General features: G+C 37.2%; 2 protein-coding genes across 3 annotated transcripts in view; one reads left to right on the plus strand and one right to left on the minus strand.

The window, feature by feature from the left end:
- The window catches only part of CXADR (CXADR cell adhesion molecule), a 77288-nt gene that overhangs the window by 45273 nt on the left and 13764 nt on the right, over window positions 1-18251 (plus strand). Inside the window, exon 8 of one of the 2 annotated variants that reach the window (XM_077878848.1) lies at window positions 13173-13498. The exons of the other annotated variant lie outside the window; for it this stretch is intronic. Coding sequence (XP_077734974.1) covers window positions 13173-13214 — 42 coding nt within the window. The 3' untranslated portion in view covers window positions 13215-13498. Of the gene's footprint in view, window positions 1-13172; window positions 13499-18251 lie in introns of those variants that run through there. 2 annotated transcript variants of the gene reach the window in all.
- BTG3 (BTG anti-proliferation factor 3) overlaps window positions 13671-18251 on the minus strand; it is a 38331-nt gene continuing 33750 nt past the window's right edge. The window contains exon 5 of the mRNA XM_077878859.1: window positions 13671-14354. Within this exon, the coding sequence (XP_077734985.1) occupies window positions 14115-14354 (240 nt within the window). The 3' untranslated portion in view covers window positions 13671-14114. The remainder of the gene's footprint in view (window positions 14355-18251) is intronic.

Raw genomic sequence — 18251 nt, forward strand, 5'->3', positions numbered from 1 at the left:
AGAAGTAAATTTCAGAATAAAGTCCTTGATCAGTTTGCTGCTTTTTTCACTACTGAGCTGTGAAAAAAATTTTAAGATTTTATTTATTTATTCATGAGAAAATGGGGGGTGGGCAGAGACATAGGAGGAGAAGCAGGCTCCCCCCCTCAAGGAGCCTGATGTGGAACTCAAACCTAGACCCGGGATCATACCCTGAGCCAAAGGCAGGTGCTCAACTGCTGAGCCACCCAGGCATCCCTGAAAATTCTAACTCTAATGGAGCATGAGAAAGGTGGGAGAAGATGCAGGAAATGAGAGGTAAAAACCATTGCCAGACCCCACCAAAGTACTAGAAAGCCTCGTGATCTTGACTGTCTTTGCTGAGTGCTTGTTGCCTCATCCATCCACTAAGTCATGGTGGATTGATTATCTTCAGATGTAAATCTGATCATATTAAAAATGAGAACATCTTAACCGGATATAAAAAGATCTTTCAAGATCCAGTCCATGTCTCTGTGCTTGGTTTCTGCATCTCCAGGTGCACCTTTGTGCACTAACCAAGCTCAGTAGCAAAGGGGCCCCGGTTTCATACCTTTGTGAATATGCAGGGTCTTCAGCCCGAGAACAGCCCCGCCTTGCTTACCTGCCCTGCAGGTGTTAGTTGAGTCATTTTTCCTGACTTGCATCCCTGCCCCTCACAAATTAGCGGTGCATCTGGGCCCTCAACGTTGCCGGTAGAGGTTTTTTAGGGCACAAAATCCTTGGCATCCCAATTGTTTAACTTGCTTAATATGCCCTTTTGCAAGGGAGTGGATTTGAAGTGGACTTACTCCCCTTATCCTCAGTGCCAAACTCTGACTTGCATATTGCTCTGTAAATGCTGAGTGAATTTTTAGACAGAAAACTGAGCACTTGAGGCAAGTGTGTCATATGTTCTCCAAGACAGCTGCCCTGGTCTCTTCCAATAAGACAGTGTCCAGAGAAGAAGAGTGAGTGAGTATGTGTGGAGAGAGGAAAGTGCACGTGGCTTAAAAAGTTAACTTGCACAGGGGCGCCTGGGCGGCTCATTCGTTTAAGCCTCCGACGCTTGGTTTTGTTGGGCTCCGGTCCCCATCCCGCAGCTGTGGGATTGAGCCCCGCGGCAGGCTGTGCGCAGGGCTGTGCTCTGCTGCAGGTTCGTCATCGCTCTGCCCTTCCCGCTCGCTCTCACTCTAAGAAATCTTTTTTTTTTAAAGTTAACTTGCCCCAACACAGAATGGAGTGACTTGATTGAATAGGAGCAAACACAAGAACAAACCTAATTACTTTAAAAACCTAGAGAAGCATTTTAGACGTAAGTTTGTAACCCCGTCCTGAGAGATTCAGAGTAGTCTGGAGTGAAGTTAAGGACCATTTTCTCTCCTGGGTTGTTTTCATAATTACCCACGGGAACTTCGGAATTGCTCAGGAATCCCTTTGCAGGTGACTGGTTTCCATGCTAAGTCATTAACGGTGGTATATTTTTTTCTCAGGCTTCACAAACTTCTAGAAGTGTTTGAGTACTCCTTTAGCGAGGCCAAAAAACTTACATGCTTAAGTATCATTGCCTACTTGTGGTATGCTAATATTTCTTGGTATCAGGATTTACGGAGATGTACATAGATGACTAAAATACCATTTTTAGAAGATTTTAATTTCCAAAAAACCAGTTGTTTTCAACTTTCTTAAAATAGTTTTCTGAAATGACTAGTCATTCATAATTAATTTCTCTGTATCACCGGATTAGTGTGCTAGGGCTGCCATAACAAGTGCCACAAACTGAGTGGCTTAAATTTATTGTCTTATGTCCTGGAGGTTAGATGTCTGAGATCTAAGTGTTGGCGACATTGGCCGCTTCACGTTGCTGTCAGGGGAGGATCTGCCCCCACCTTTCTTGTTGGTTTGTAGATGCTGTCTTCTCTGTGTCTCTTAAATCCCCTTTCCTCCATGGGTGTTTGTGTCCTAACTTTGCTTTTTTATAAGGACACCGGTTATACTGGATTAGGGCCCACCCTGATGACCTGATTTAAACCAACTGTAACTACAAAGATCTATTTCCAAATTCATTCTGAGGTAGTGGGGATTAGGACTGTAACCTAGTTTTGGGGGCACACAGTTCAAACCACATCAGCATTGATGATTGGACTAATCGTCAGAGTTGACGTGGAACACATGCTCAGTTTCTTTGCTTAATTTTTAGTGGTATAATAAAAATAGCAGCACCGAGGGGCACGTGGGTGACTCAGTGGTTGAGCATCTGCCTTTGGCTCAGGTCATGATCCTGGGGTCCTGGGATTGAGTCCTGCATCAGGCTCCCCACAGGGAACCTACTTCTCCCTCTGCCTATATCTCTGCCTCTCTCTGTGTGTCTCATGAATAAATAAATAAAATCTTTAAAAAAATAGCACCTAAATAATGCTAACAGAGTTACTTAATGGTTGTCCATCTCCCCCATCACCTCCCCCAGGAGTGTACTTATCTTTATTTCAAGTGTGGAGTTAACCATCTATCTGTCAAGTGAAAAAGTAGTTGGTGACATGGTTATGGATTTGTCTTTTCTTATGAATCTTCCTGACAGGATGAAACTATTTTTCTGGGAAAATGGTTTTTAACTTCAGGAAGACATGAAGAGTTTACATGACTGTAAAAAAAAAAAAAAATCCATCTGGTTGTGGAAGCAAATAGATTGTAGATTGTTGCTCTACAATCCCCTATGATCTAGACAAGAGTTGATTAAAACTCTTCACTTCTAGGTTAATTTTCTTAAAGCACTTAGGCTCACTCTCTTGCTCAAAAGCTTTCCTGGACAACCTCTAACTTAAAAGTTCAAAGTCTAGCCTGATGTTAGACTTTCACAACTGGTCTTCACTATGACATTCTATGCTTACACTTGCATATACCTGTTTTGTTTTTTGAATAAAGTCTTATACAAAATTTTTAATTTAACAAATCCTCTCAGATTATTCTATCTCACCTTTTAGGTATCTACCTACCTAAAACCTTTGTCTTCAAAACCATGTGTTGCATCATTGTGATACACTGTAACTTAACCAGTCTCCAATTGAGGACCATTTAAATTGATACCATCCTTTAGATATAATGAGTAAAATTACAAGCAGTATATGTGTATCTACATGATTTTGCACATATATGACTATATCTTTAAGGTAAATGTCTAAAAGAGGGGGTGCTGAGTAAAGAATATTCTGAGAGCTATTATTAAAATACCTTTTTGTTACAGCAGCTTATGCTTGCAATGGATGAGGTTGTTTATCTTCCCCCAAATTCTCACCTATATTCTTTTTTTTTTTTTTTTTAATTTATTTATTCATAGAGACACACAGAGAGGCAGAGACACAGGCAGAGGGAGAAGCAGGCTCCATGCAGGGAGCCTGATGTGGGGACTCGATCCTGGGTCTCCAGGATCAGGCCCTGGGCCGAAGGTGGCACTAAACTGCTGAGCCACCCGGGCTGCCCCTCACCTATATTCTTTCCAACTTTTTGATCTTTCCTGATTTCTGAGAAGAAAATTATCTCATGGTTTAAAATTCTATTTCTGTCTATTTACTTCACTATCTTTTCCTGTGTTTAAAACCCCTTTGGACTTTTGAGAACTGTGTTCATATGCTTTACTCATTTTTCTTTGTATTACCATTTTTCTAATTTGAAGGAGCTTTTAAATATTAATTAGCCCTTTGTGACATGAAATGAACTTTCAAATTTTTTTATAGTGATATGAAATGAACTTAAATTTTTTTTTTTTATATTTTGGCCAGGTTACTTTTTTTTTTTTTTAATTCATGACAGACACAAACACAGAGAGAGAGAGGCAGAGACACTGGCAGAGGGACAAGGAGGCTCCATGCAGGGAGCCCGATGTGAGACTCGATCCTGGGTCTCCAGGATCAGGCCCCCGGCTGAAGGCGGCGCTAAACCGCCGAGCCACCGGGGCTGCCCTGGGTTACTCTTTCAATGTTTATGGTCTTAACCTTTTTTTTTTTTTTTTTTTTTTTAATTTTTTATTTATTCATGATAGGCACACAGTGAGAGAGAGAGAGGCAGAGACACAGGCAGAGGGAGAAGCAGGCTCCATGCACCGGGAGCCTGACATGGGATTCGATCCCGGATCTCCAGGATCGCGCCCTGGGCCAAAGGCAGGCGCCAAACCGCTGCGCCACCCAGGGATCCCTGTCTTAACCTTTTCTGATCATGGAATCCTAACCCTTCCTAAACCATCTTCCTGTTTTATTTTTTGTTGTTTTTTTGTTTTTTTAAAGATTTATTTATTTACTCAGAGAGAGAGAGAGAAAGGCAGAGACACAGGCAGAGGGAGAAGCAGGCTCCATGCAGGGAGCCCGATGTGGGACTGGATCCAGGGTCTCCAGGATCACACCCCAGGCTGCAGGAGGCGCCAAAGCGCTGCGCCACCGGGGCTGCCCCCATCTTCCTGGTTCAACCCGACTTCTCCCTTCTTGAAATTGTACCCTCAGGGGAAGCTGAGGGTCACCTGTCTTTCAACACTTGCCTCCTTTCCTTAAGCAGATGTGACAACTTTCAAAGGTGGACCGTCTTCATATCCTAATGATCAAACATATTCACATCCAAATGATCAACGCAGTAATCTATTGATGATGGTAATTGCAGCAGCTCTAGCTGGGTTCACATCAAGTCATTGCCAGTCATACCCCATCACAGTGTTTTTTTCCTCAATTTATGTGTGGTTTCTTCAAGTTACTGGTGTTTTGGCTCAGCAGTTTCACGGAATCAGCACAAACTACACTAATGAAAAAAAAAGAGTTATCTTGCACTTGGAAAGAAGAGTTGTCTAGGCCACGTATTAGGTCAGCTGTCACACAGTGTTCCAAGTTGAACGTTGGCTACTGGCGCTGTGCTCTTTTAATGTTGTTAAGTAGGGCAATTTCCCTCTCACGTAGTCCCAAAACTGTCAACAGTGAGAACATTTCTAGGGAACAGTAGAATGAATGACCTTGCGATTTTTTTTAAAGACATTTATTCATTTTAGAGCAGGCATGAGGGGGGTAGAGGGGAGCGGGAAGCCAGATGCGGGGCTCAGTCTCACAACCCTGAGATCATGACCTGAGCTGGAGTCAAGAGTGGGTCCCTTAACCGACTGGGCCATTCAGGTGTCCCCAACCTTGCAATTCAGAGTGTGATAAAGAAGAAATCAATGACTGACTGATTTGCAACCTGCTGGCAAATCACAGTCCTCTGACATTCAGCCTCCCCTAGTCTTTTGATCTGCTAACAAGGAGGGGGTCTCTTAGGTGTTCAGACACAACAGAGCACAAAGTAAAATTAAATAATCACATGGAATATAATCTGCTCTGCCCGCTGAACGATTGTGTGCTAGGCCCAGGGCAGGGTAAAGGTTACACAGTACGGTAGCCAACCGGGCTATTATGCCATGTTTATGTAGGTTTGATTGGAACTTTCTGCAATATGGGCAAAGATTTGTGATTTGGTTAAGAAAATTGACATGGCAGTTTAAGTTTTGTAAAAACAACCAAGATATCCATAGGCTACAGTATCTAGTTCAGTATCATTTTATGAAAAAATTCAAGATTCAGAAAGTTTCAATCCCCCCAGGCCATATTGTTAGGAACAAAATCCAGGTCTCCTCTAACTCCTGGTCTAGTATTTTTCTAAGAACCTCCAGTTCTTGGCAGTCTGGGCCCCCTGAGAGCCACAGAAAGGGAAGTTAGAGCGTGTGGCTCTCTCATCTCTCACTGCTCCCAGCAACACCAACCAGGCCGAAGGCCAGTGGGAAAGAGCAGACTCGCCCGTGGCCTAACCACGGCTTTCTGTCCCTTCCTAAGCAGTCACCGGTGCCCAGGGCACACTGAGCACTGACAGCTGCACTCTTCTCCCAGATGGAATGATGCTCCCGCCGGGGCTTATGACTAGAGTCCCCGTTGTTTGGTACCAAGCCCGTTTATGCTTGTTACATGCTGATTACATAATTTAAGTAAATTCTACGTATCAGCTGTACTAGATGTGGTGACAACAATGTATCCAAGGAAATGATTCTGCTGGCACATAGCTTCAAAATATGTTGTTTTCATTCGGCTGCAAAGAAACTAGACTTTAAATTAGGGTTGGTATATTATGTATGTAGGTTATGGGAAAAAGAAAAAACTAGCAATAGACCCATTTTTTTTTTCTAAAGATAGTATTTATTTGAGTCTTAGAGCCTGAGCAGGGGTCCAGGGAGGGAGCAGAGGGAGAGGGAGAAGCAGGCTCCCTGCAGGGCAGAGTGCCCTGCTGATCCCAGGGCTCCAGGATCATGGCTGAACTGAAGGCAGAGTCTTAAGCGACTGAGCTACCCAGGCACTCTGCAACAGGGTGCAATATTCTATAAAAAATAACTACATTAAATTTAGTGACTGAAAGTGTATTTTAAAATATATAAGGGATACATTTTTAATGGTTTTCCACTTAAAACTTTTGATTGGCCCTCCTAGTTGTGTCAGGGAAGAGGGATTTTGCCGTAAACCCGCATGCCAAATCCCTGTCAGATCCCGTATTTTAATTTCTTGTGTATTCTCTCCCAGATTTCATAGTATCAAGCATCACATGGTAGCTTTAAAATTAGTTACCAAAGGATCTTACTAGCTAACAATATCAGATTTTAAATATAGTCTGTGTGGTCTTTTCACTGGAAAACATGAAATAGATTTCACTTAGATGACAAAATGGAATTTTACATTTTTGATGTTCCAGTCATTTTAGACAAATTTCAAAAAATTTAAATACTTTCACTGTTAATCAGTGAATTTTACTGCAAAATTTAAGATGTTATTTATTTGAGAGAGAGCACAATTGGGGGGAGGGGCAGAGGCAAAGGGAGAAGCAGGCTTCCTGCTTAGCAGGGCTCTATCCCAGGACCCTGAGATCATGACCCAAGCCGAAGGCAGACGCTTAACTGACTCAGCCACCCAGGTGCCCCTATTTCACTTCTTTAGAGGAAGTGTTTGATGGATGATTTATAAGATGCAAAAACTTTTTTTTTCTATTGAATTTAGTGAAACTGTCAATCACTGTGGCTTATTATTAACTCAAAAAATTACCATCTATACATTTCCTATATGAATTCAAAAAGTTGGCAGTTCTGGTACATGATCAACTTATCCTTTTTTTCCCCTCCTAAATTAAGCTCTAGGCCCAAGGTGGAGCTTGAACTCACCACCCTGAAGATCAAGAGTCACATGATCCACTGAGCCAGCAAGACACCCTTCCACTTGTCCATTTGTTTCTAAACTTGAAAGTACTCCCCTACACCTAACTCCACTCCAACAAAGGTGGTATATTTAGATATATGACTGAAGACAATTCCAAAAGAGATCCATAGTTTAATATCTTTTTTTTTTTTAGATTTTATTTATTCATGAGAGACACAGAGAGAGAGGCAGAGACACAGGCAGTGGGAGAAGCAGGCTCCATGCAGGGAGCCCCATGTGGGATTCGATCTCAGATCTCCAAGATCACGCCCTGGACTGAAGGTGGTGCTAAACCACTGAGGTACCTGGGCTGCCCTGTAGCTTAATATCTAATGATAAAGATTGGTTAAGTCACATACATATGAATAGAGGAAACTACTAAAAATCATGTTTTAGAAAAAAAAGTCAATGACATAACAAAATGTTAAACATTTTCAAATTGTGACCATAAAATGAATATATTTCATAATACAACAGGATAGGCATATATAAAGTAAAAGCTCTTTTAAACACCCCCATCTACTAAAATAACAGTGGTTATATCTGCTGGAGTGATTATTTGAGTGATTAATGATCTTTCTCTGTGCTTCTAGGTTTTTTTTTTTTCCCTGAAGGAGTATTACTTGTTAACTGAAAAATAATTCTAATAAAGAAATGTGTAAATGAGTATGGCATAGTTAGAATTCCCCATTCCCAATGACAATTCTACATGTAGATTGTGTTTACTTGCTTAAAAAAGCTAAAAAACAAAACTGTAGCCAGTTTTCATGGATTAACTACAAATAACAGCCTTCCACTTCTAAGTGGGGAAAAAGAATATCTGATGCCCCCTTGTGGCCAAAATTTTAATAAGGTAGTTGATTCCTTTTCATTCAAATCAGTCTACACCAAGAAAATTATTTATTCTATTGCTTTCTAAATGATAAAATGCTCACATAATACTCTTTACAGTTTAGTCTATGTATCATCATGTGTCCCGGAGTTATACTTCCAGGCTTTGAAGCCCTGATAATTTAGGTCACCTGGGGCAACCTACTTGCATATGTACTTGTAGAAGATGAGAATAGTAAAATATACACGGGTTTTTTTTTATTTTGTTTTGTTTTTTAATATACACGGGTTTATCTGAGAATGGAAGGGACTTACTGGTAGTACCTATCACACAGTATGGTGAACATCTTCCCACATGAGTAGATACAAATTCTCATGCTTTTACAAAGTTTGAATTAATTTATAATCTTTTATTTATGGCAAATGATGCTGCATCAATTTTACATTTTTATGTATTTGCAAAAGTATTTCCATAGGTTATCTTCTAGGTGTACAGAATTTGAATTACCAGGTAAGAGAATTATATGGTAAAAAACACTGACAGTATCAAATTCTCTTCCACAAAGAATGCAAACCACAATCTTTCCCATGTTGGTCAATTTGTGAGGTCAAAAATGGTATTTCATGGCTTCAACTTATATTTCCCTGGTCATTAGTGTGCCATTAGCACATCCTCTGTTTTTAGCCATTTGCATCTATTTATATTTTATATTTATTTAGTTCTGCTAAATAATTATTCGTAGAACCTTTTCATATTCTCAGAATAGTAATTCCTTTTCTTTTAAACATGGTGTGGAGATTTTCTTTTAACTTTATGATGTCTTTTGATAGGCAGTTTACTTTTAATTCCAAACCACCAACCTTCCTGTTAAAATTGGGAAGAGTTTCCTAAGCTAAAGTTACTAAATACCTCCCTTCATATTTTGTCAGAATTTTTAGTTTCATAATTAACATTTTATCTTTAATCTACCTGGGATGTATTTTTATACTGTAGGGTAGGAATTTAACTTTAAAAACAATGCATATAGGGGAGCCTCCCTGGCTTAGTCAGAGGAGCATGGGACTCTTGATCCTGGGTCATAAGTTCAAGCCTCATGATGAGTATAGAGATTATTTAAAAATTTTTTTAAAAAATGTAAAAATACATAGCCAAACAGTTCACTATTAATTTTTTATTAGTGAATTATTTTCAATTTGAAAAGTCACATTCACTCTACATTAAACTTTTGTTTCTGGTTGTGCACTTGTAATCCTGTTTCATTGTTCATTCCTATGTTATACTTTTGAGTATATACTGACAAATCATGTAAAGGGAAGAATACTCCCTGTCCGTTATTCTTTAAAAAAAAAAAAAAAAAATTGCTGGTTACTTTTGAGAATTATTTTTCCATGTAAACTTAAAATCAGGGTTTCATGTTCCATTACAATTTTATCAGACTTTTAATTATGACTTATATTGACTTTACATATTAACTTGAAAAGTGAGGTTTCCATAATGTTGAGTCAATTTAGAAATCTAGCATATTCTTCTAGTCAGTTTTTTGTAAATTCTTATAATTTTTTCTCCATTTGACTCACTCATTTCTGTTGTTACAGTTTATTTCCAGGTATTTAGTACTCTTAATAATAGGGGTTCTCTCTTATAAAGCACTATTTTAAGTTTTTCTTATGAAATTAATATTATTTACGAATAACTGGGAACAGTGGAGGAAAAGCATATATTACCACTCTATTATTACAAGCATTATTTTGAAATTTTTCCCTGTAGATATAGTTTGATCAAAAATTTTAACCACATTGCAATCCTTTAATTCAGAAGTTTAACACGCTGCCCATGAGATATACATGCAATTTGGTTATCATAAAAAATGTCGTCTTTCTGCATCTCTAGTTACAACGTAATAATGCTCAGTATAAAAATCTAGAGACTGAAATGTACCATCTAGAAAAATAAAGTTCTTTGTATCTGGCCCCTTCCCCTGCCTCTGAGAACACTAGCTACTGTTAATGTGGTATTTATTTTTCCAGACAGTTTTTGGCACCATCATAGAAATAATATTTTTCATCTCCCACTTGCAGTATTTCCCCAATTTGCAACATTTTATTCCCTGTGATCACATTTTTTTTTTTTTTTTGTCACTACGTGGTATTTTCCACGGTATTTTCTTGAGTATATGTTCAGATTTTACTTAACTGTTTACTTGTTGGCTACTTAGATTTTTGTTGTTTTTGCCACTCACAATTTTGCAATAAACACTTTTATATATATAATGGTCCCTTTGAGTATTTTTCAACACAGATTCCTAGAAGTAGTTTCTTGGTCAAAAGATAGGCACATTTACATTTTTAACTGCCCTTCAAAAATGGTGACATTTTAAAGCCTCGTTATGATGTCTACATTATAATACTTGGTATTTTCAAGACTTATGAAATTTGAGCAAGGCTCCCATTATGTAATTTATAGGAGTCATTTCTATAGCAAGTTACTCCTTTTTTGAGGATAAAGACAAAGTTTAGCACTTTTATTTGTGCTGATCATGTGCTTTAAGGAATAAACATCAAATCACTCTAATTGTAGTGGGGACTGCTACACGTACTAATGGTAAATTTGCTTCTGACAAGGATTAGATGGGTTTCCATTTCTTTTCTTAGGTTATCCTTTAAATTACATGAAAGAGCCATGGAATATGGAAGGTGCTTCATGTTATAAATTGGGAGACAGGCCATATTTTCTGTGAATAGTGTATACATTTTAAACAGGAATTGCATGAGCCTTCTCTAGAACTAGTGTTTGCATGACAGCTTCCCATTATAAGCCAATGCTCCATCAGTAATGTAGGGATATGGTTGGGTTTCCCTTCAAACCTCACAGTATCACTGCCTCACAAGTGGAATACAAAACTCCAGAGAATATTATGAGAATACTGAATAGTAGGTTAAATTACCAAATATTTGGTAACTAAAAGAAGTTAAAGCCTATCATGAACTTGGGCCTTTATAATACCACTAATTCTCTGTGTGATCTTCCTCCTGGACCTATCATTGGTAGTTTGCTTTGTCATCTCAGTCCTGTCAAGTTGGCTGTTATTTCCTATTGCAATTTGATTTATAGTTCAAGCAAATAAAAAGTCTGTTATTAGTCCCTCTTCAGAAATATCTGAACACTTTGTAAAGAGGAACTTTGTCAAGGCTTTATTGTTTATCAACAGATATTTTAATGTCTTCTATCCTTACTTGCTTAATCTAACCTTTGCATCTTGTTACTTATTTTCAAATATTGGCTTGATATTAAACCTTCTCACAGTATTATTGTAAGTAATGAGCTGACCCAAGCAAGGTACCATCAACCATGGGCTTTACAAAACAGGGTTGGTTTAAGTCAGGGCTTCATTTCTTAGGTTTTTGTTATCTTGGGCATTTTTTGCTTCTCGGAGAGTCCTTTTCTAAATTGGGATAATAATGGTACCTGCCTTATGGGGTGATTATGAGGACTAAATAAGTTACAATAGATATGAAATTTTTAAAAACTTATGTTATCTATGAAATGGATAGAATGGCACTCTGGCAAGGTAAATGCATATGATAGCATTTAAGTTTTTCTTTCCAATCATCAAAGAAGTCACTTTAAGAGTGATAGTTGAGAAGTCAACATAAATGTGTTATTAATCTTAAATTGAAATCATAAGTTTGCTTAAAAGTTAAATATTTTAAGATAAATATTACACTAAAAAAAAAAAACAGAAATAAGCACTTTACTATTAATAGAACTTACCAAAAGAATTTGTAATTTTTAACTTTAAAATTTCTCATGTCCAAGTTTAATCTCTGAATTTAGAGCCTTGTCATTATGCCTACAAATGTAAGATGGAGAATTAAAACAAATAATCATCATTCAGTCACAAGCCACTTGTTTGAAACAGCCTGAAAAGGCTTCAAGCTGAAATCATGCAGCAAGTCTTCATTAGCAGCCCTAAATTGTCTACGGGAGACACTTAGAGATGTTAAAATTCCTAGAGTCCTAAATACCATTAAAAGTTTGACAAACTTCTATCCCATGCTTACGAGACTGAATTTAAGACCCAACGGCTGAAAGATGGATTTTTCCATTAGGAATGGATTGGAAAAACTATTCTGAGTCTTCTTCTGCTTTAAATAACTTTCCTAACAAGCTGAGAGGCTGGATAGCCAATCGAAGGGCAAAATCTTCTAGAGTTAATAGGTCTAATGCAAAATTAGCCTTTTTCACAAGGCACTCAGCCATTTAGCTGTCAGCACTAATGAAGAGATTTAGGTTTTATAGTAATCTAATGTGGAAAGAAAAATCTAGTTACTAGATGTGTGCTAAAAATAATTCCCTTCTTGACAGTATGACTATTATGCTTCTAATTTTCCCAATAAGCTTGTAACTACAAGCAAACTAAAAGAAAAGCTGTTAACTCCTATGCTTCTAATTTTCCCAATAAGCTTATAACACAAGCAAACGAAAAGAAAAGCTATCTGTTAACTCCATGATAAAAATACTTGTAACCTGCTACCTTTACAACTGCAATCTGCCATTATCACACAGAACTCTCTAGGACCCATAAGGGAAGCCTAACAGTTAAAAAACATTTTAAATTTAAATAAAGCTTATCATCCTGTGATGTTGGTTACCCTAAGAAAAATCTGCTCAAGTTTGAGTAGGTATTCATTATATATTTCAGGGAAAAAAGATTATCATGGTTTAGAAATATATTAAAAGATATATAGTTTACCCAAGATAATATTAAAACTAGAAGAGTCTCTAAAATTTAAAAACAAATTTCATGTTGAGGTTGCAGAATTTAAATTCCACATACTTCAAACCTTTGGGCTATACGTATCCTTAGAATTTGTGCACTTCTCTGGTACTCTATACTTAAATAGAACCTATCATAAAAAATGACTACAGGAATTATTTGGAGTAGCCAAGGGCTTCTAATCATTTATTAGGAAGCTGTGATTTTTCTGATAAGTCAAATAATTTATGACTAGAAATTTAAAGATGGTGCAAAATAGGAAAAAGTATCTAAAAAATTTAATTTTGGGGGAAAAAAATCCAAATTCTTCTCTCTCTCTTTTTTGTAGTTCAAGTACGCTTACAAGACAGATGACGTTACGGTGGTATAAATATGAAGGACTACTGAAGAATCTGAAAAGTACCGTACTATTTGGCTTTATTTCAGACATCTGTTAAAGACTTTCATGTGTTGAAAAAAAGCACAAGGATCAGAGATTAAGAACATTTCTGCTTTATAAAGTGGCACCAGGCATTTAAGTCAGATGCCATATCAAAATTAATACAGACTAAATCTTTGGTTAGGGAAATCCTACCTATAGCAACTTTGATGGCTGAAAAAATGTTTTATTATATTTATATTTTCAATTCATACTAATAAATTGTGGACTTTTTATATGCATTTTCTTATGGTTGCCTTGGGGAAAGTTACGGTTAATAAAAAGTTGATTTTTTAAAAGAAAAAATTAAATTCTTACATTTTTTATTCTTTGCTAAATATTTAAGCACATTAAACTGAAATATCCCGTTTGCTATTTCTCCTTTTATGCACAGAAAAGAAGCACACATTGTCATGCCTCAAACTACTTTTTATTTGCAACTACATGATTTCACGCAATTTTTCTAAACAATGACATAAAATAGATTTCCTTGTGTATAAATAACTTACATACTCTCCATAAAGTAAATGCTCAAAGGTGCTAGAACAGATCGTCTGCTGCTACAGTGTTCTCGTATCCAACAGAGTTGATGCACAATATATAAATACTCAAGTCCAATATTAAAAACTCAGGCACTTGACTAACTTTAATAAAGTTTCTCAAACTATATCAATATATCTAAAGTGCATATATATTTTTTAAGAAAGATTATTATCAATAACTTTTCTATAAAAATAAGTTGATGGTTTGGCCCATCTAACTTTACTAGTATGAGTATGAACTTTTAACTTTTAATGTGGTCAGGCTTGGTCTACCTTCTCTCAACACTGACACCAACAGAATCAAAAGCAGCTAGTGAGGTGCTAACATGTGAGGATTAATCCAGTGATTCCGGTCACAATGCATTCCAGGAGGAGGTACCCATGTTACTGGAATTGGGCGATATGGTTTATTCTTTCTTCCCTGATTTGGATAACCAAATGGAATAGGAGGAGGGTAGTGATTCTGATGACCATTCCCTCGGTACATTCCTGGCTTTTTTCTGGGCAAAGGGTGCCACATTGGAAGAGGCGGGAATATTAATTCTGAAATCTGCATGAAAGAGAAAACAGTAAATTCAAAGGAAAAATTAGTCACATTATGTAAAAACAATGCAGAAGTACAGGTTACTCTTTAAAGACGAACCAAATCACTCACCCATACTCTTAAGAGGTCTAAGTGACATCCTATGGTCAGATATAAATATGTTAAAAACTTCATATATAATAGGTGACTGATTTATTTTCTGAATGAAAATGACTGAATGAAATTGAAAGAATGAATGAACTCAAAACAGCATTCTAAGAAAAGATTAAAACAGAAATGAATGGAAGCGTGAAAGGACACACCATGTTTTAGACCAGTGGTTTCCACAGCTGGATGGTTATTAAGGAGTCACCTAGAAAGCTTTTAAAACACAAAATATTCATATCCTAGCCCTGACCAATAACAAAAATGTAAAAACAGAGGTCAGGTATTCTGACTACAATGTATGTGATTCTAATGCAGCCAGTCTTGTTTCCGAACAACAGTACTAGATTATCCCAAAGTCAAATGGGACATCAAATTCACAAAACAACTCAAAGTCATCAGCAGTTTTGGAGCCCCCTGCTCAGAATGCTGTACCTTGTGACTGTGAGTTTCTGAATTCTCTCATTTCTAATCTTCAATTTTTAATATAAGTATTTTAAAATTTATATTCTCTATAAAATTGCATTCATAGCCTAAAAAATACAAACAGTATATATAAAAGCATACACAGTGAATGTAAAATCCCTGTATCTGATTGACAGCTACTCAGTTGCCCTCTCAGAGGCAACTGACACTAATTTTTTTGGTGTATACCCTTAAATTTTCATGCATATACTTGGGTGTACATCTGTACATACATTTTGAAAAACATGCACATACAATTTTCTTCACTACTTTTTGCACTTGATAAACACATCCCAGAGATACTCGTATCATACCTAAATTCCTTTTTCATTATCTGACAGCTAGGTGTAATGCAATGACTATGCCACACATCAGTGTCCTATTGATGGAACATTAGGCTGTTTTCAGTGTTTTACTATTACAAACAATGCACAAAATAAAACAATGCTTCAACGAATAACCTTAGTATGTTAATTCCTAATTATATAAAATAATGCTAAAAAAATAAAAAAAATAAAAAAATAAAAAAATGCTGAAATAAGGAAGAATTTAGAGTTCCAACTAATAATTGACTCATATTACAAACAGCAAAATGAAATGTTTTCATTTCTTTTTATACTGAGGTGCTGAAAATGTTTTAAAACTGTCAAGAGATGGGGGATCCCTGGGTGGCTCAGCGGTTTAGCGCCTGCCTCTGGCCCAGGGCGCGATCCTGGAGTCCCGGGATCGAGTCCCGGGATCGAGTCCCGCATCGGGCTCCCAGCATGGAGCCTGCTTCTCCCTCCTCCTGTGTCTCTGCCTCTCTCTCTCTCTATGTCTATCATAAATAAATAAAATAAATAAATCTTTAAAAAAAAAAAAACTGTCAAGAGAGAAAAGGGTGCCTGGCTGGCTCAGGGAGAAGAGTATGTGACTCATCTCAAAGTTGTGAGTTCAAGCCCCACTTTAGGGGTTCAGATAAAAAAAACTGTCAGAAAAGACAAAATTCTGGAGCTTACATTATCCTTTCCAGTTAATCCTCACCCCCATAAGCAACCACTGTTCTGATTTTTATCATCAGACTTGAGTTTTCCCTGTTTGTGAACTTCATATAAATAGAATCATCTAGCATGTGTTCTTTGGTGGATGGCAAAATTCACTTGCTCGATCAAATGTTTTTGGGGTCCTTCCAGATTATATTTATTATTAGTTCTTCCTATTTTACTATTATTCTACTGTGTAAAAACCTCACAATTTTTCTCCCATTCACTTGTTTGTGGACATTTCAGTTGCTTTCCATCTTGCTACTATGAAAAAAAGCTGTTATAAACATTCTAACACATGTTTTTGTAAATATTTTCATTTCTCTTATTAAATACTTAAGTGTTAATGTTGGGTAATAGGGTAGATGCATATTTAGTAAGCGCCAATAGTTTTCCAAAGCGGTTGTGCCATTTCACACTCCCACCAACAGTTTATGAATCTAGCTACTTCACATCCTTGCCAGCAGTCAGACTTTAATTTTAGCCATTCTGGAAGAAATTGTGTTTCACTGTGGTTTTAATTTGCATTTCCCAGATGACAAATAAGGTTAAGCACCTTTTCATGTGTGTTTACTGGACATTTATAGAACTTCTTTTGCACGGTGTTTAATCACATCTTCCCATTTTTAATTGGGTTGTTTGTCTTTTATTACTGATTTATAGGAATGATTTATAAAGTATATTCTGGAAACCAAGTCCTTTGATGTATGTATTGAGAATATTTTGTTCCAGTCTATGCTTTGCCCATTCATTTTCTTAATGGTATGTTTTGATGAGCAAAGATTTTTAATTTTGATGAAGTCAAATTTAACAAGTTCTTTTCTTTTGTTTTTTGTATACCCTGAAAGAAATCTTTGCTTATCCCAAATAATAAAGATATCTCTGAATACTTTCTTCCGAAAGTGTCAGAGTTAGCTTTTATGTTCAGGTCTAAGACCCATCTCAAATTAATTTTTTTTTTTTTAATTTTTATTTATTTATGATAGTCACAGAGAGAGAAAGAGAGAGAGGCAGAGACATAGGCAGAGGGAGAAGCAGGCTCCATGCACCGGGAGCCTGATGTGGGATTCGATCCCGGGTCTCCAGGATCGCGCCCTGGGCCAAAGGCAGGCGCCAAACCGCTGCGCCACCCAGGGATCCCTCAAATTAATTTTTTTGTGTATGCTGCCAGGTAGCAGTTACGTTCATTTTTTTTTTTCTTATATAGAGTATCCAATGTGCCAGTTCCCTTTTTTTTTTTTTTTTAAGATTTTATTTACTTATCCATGAGAGACACAGAGACATAGATAGACGGTGAAGCAGGCTCCCCATAGGGAGCCCGATGCAAGATTCAATTCCACAACCCCGGGATCATGACCTGAGCCAAAGGCAGACACTCCACACTGAGCCACCCAGGTGTCCCTAGTATGAGTTCTTAAAAGACTTTCCCTATTGAACTGCTTTGACACTTTCATAAAAAAAAATAATAATAAAAAATAAAAAAGACTGTACATATGTAGGTCTATTTCTGGGCTCTCTATTTCGTTCCATTAATATATTTGTGTATCTATAAATCTTTAGCACACTATCTTATTAGACATAATGGCTTTATAGAAGTGTAGGCCTTTAACTGGAGTCTCCTTTTTATAAATTTTAAAATCAATGTCACTTTCTAGAAAAATCTTGTTGGGATTTTGACTGAACCTGAATTGACTCTATAGATCAATGTGGGGAGAAATGACATGATCTTCAATTCTTAATTAGTACAGTAATCTCTGGAAGGATCTTTAAAAAACCAGACAGATTCCTAAAAGAACAAAGGCCCCAAGCTAGGAACTTTGTGTCCTTACTTTGACAAGCCCCCTATTTACACCTTTTAGCAGTGCCAGGTTCAAGATGAAGTGGATAGGAAGAAAAGATTAAAGTGGGCCACTTGTACCAGCTTTCTACACAATGGCTTTTAACAGCCATGCTTCTCTGTCATGAACTGTTTTGTTAGTGAATAAAATGTCAAGGAAAAATGTCTTATTTTAAAGGCCCACAGAAGATACTTCAATTTCCATGCTTTTGTTATAATTTTATACTAACAGTTTCTCAACATGGGGGGAAATAAATGCAATTTAAAAGGAAAATCTGGGGGTGCCTGAGTGGTTCAGTCAGTTGGGCATTTGACTTTGGCTTGGGTCATGATCTCAGGGTTCTGGGATCAACCCCCCCCCATGTCTGGCTCCCTGCTCAGCAAGGCGTCGGCTTTTTCCCTCTCCTTTGCAGCTCCCCCTGCTTGTACTAATAA

The sequence above is a fragment of the Canis aureus genome, chromosome 30, assembly GCF_053574225.1.
Source record: "Canis aureus isolate CA01 chromosome 30, VMU_Caureus_v.1.0, whole genome shotgun sequence".
In the NCBI taxonomy this organism is placed as follows: domain Eukaryota; kingdom Metazoa; phylum Chordata; class Mammalia; order Carnivora; family Canidae; genus Canis; species Canis aureus.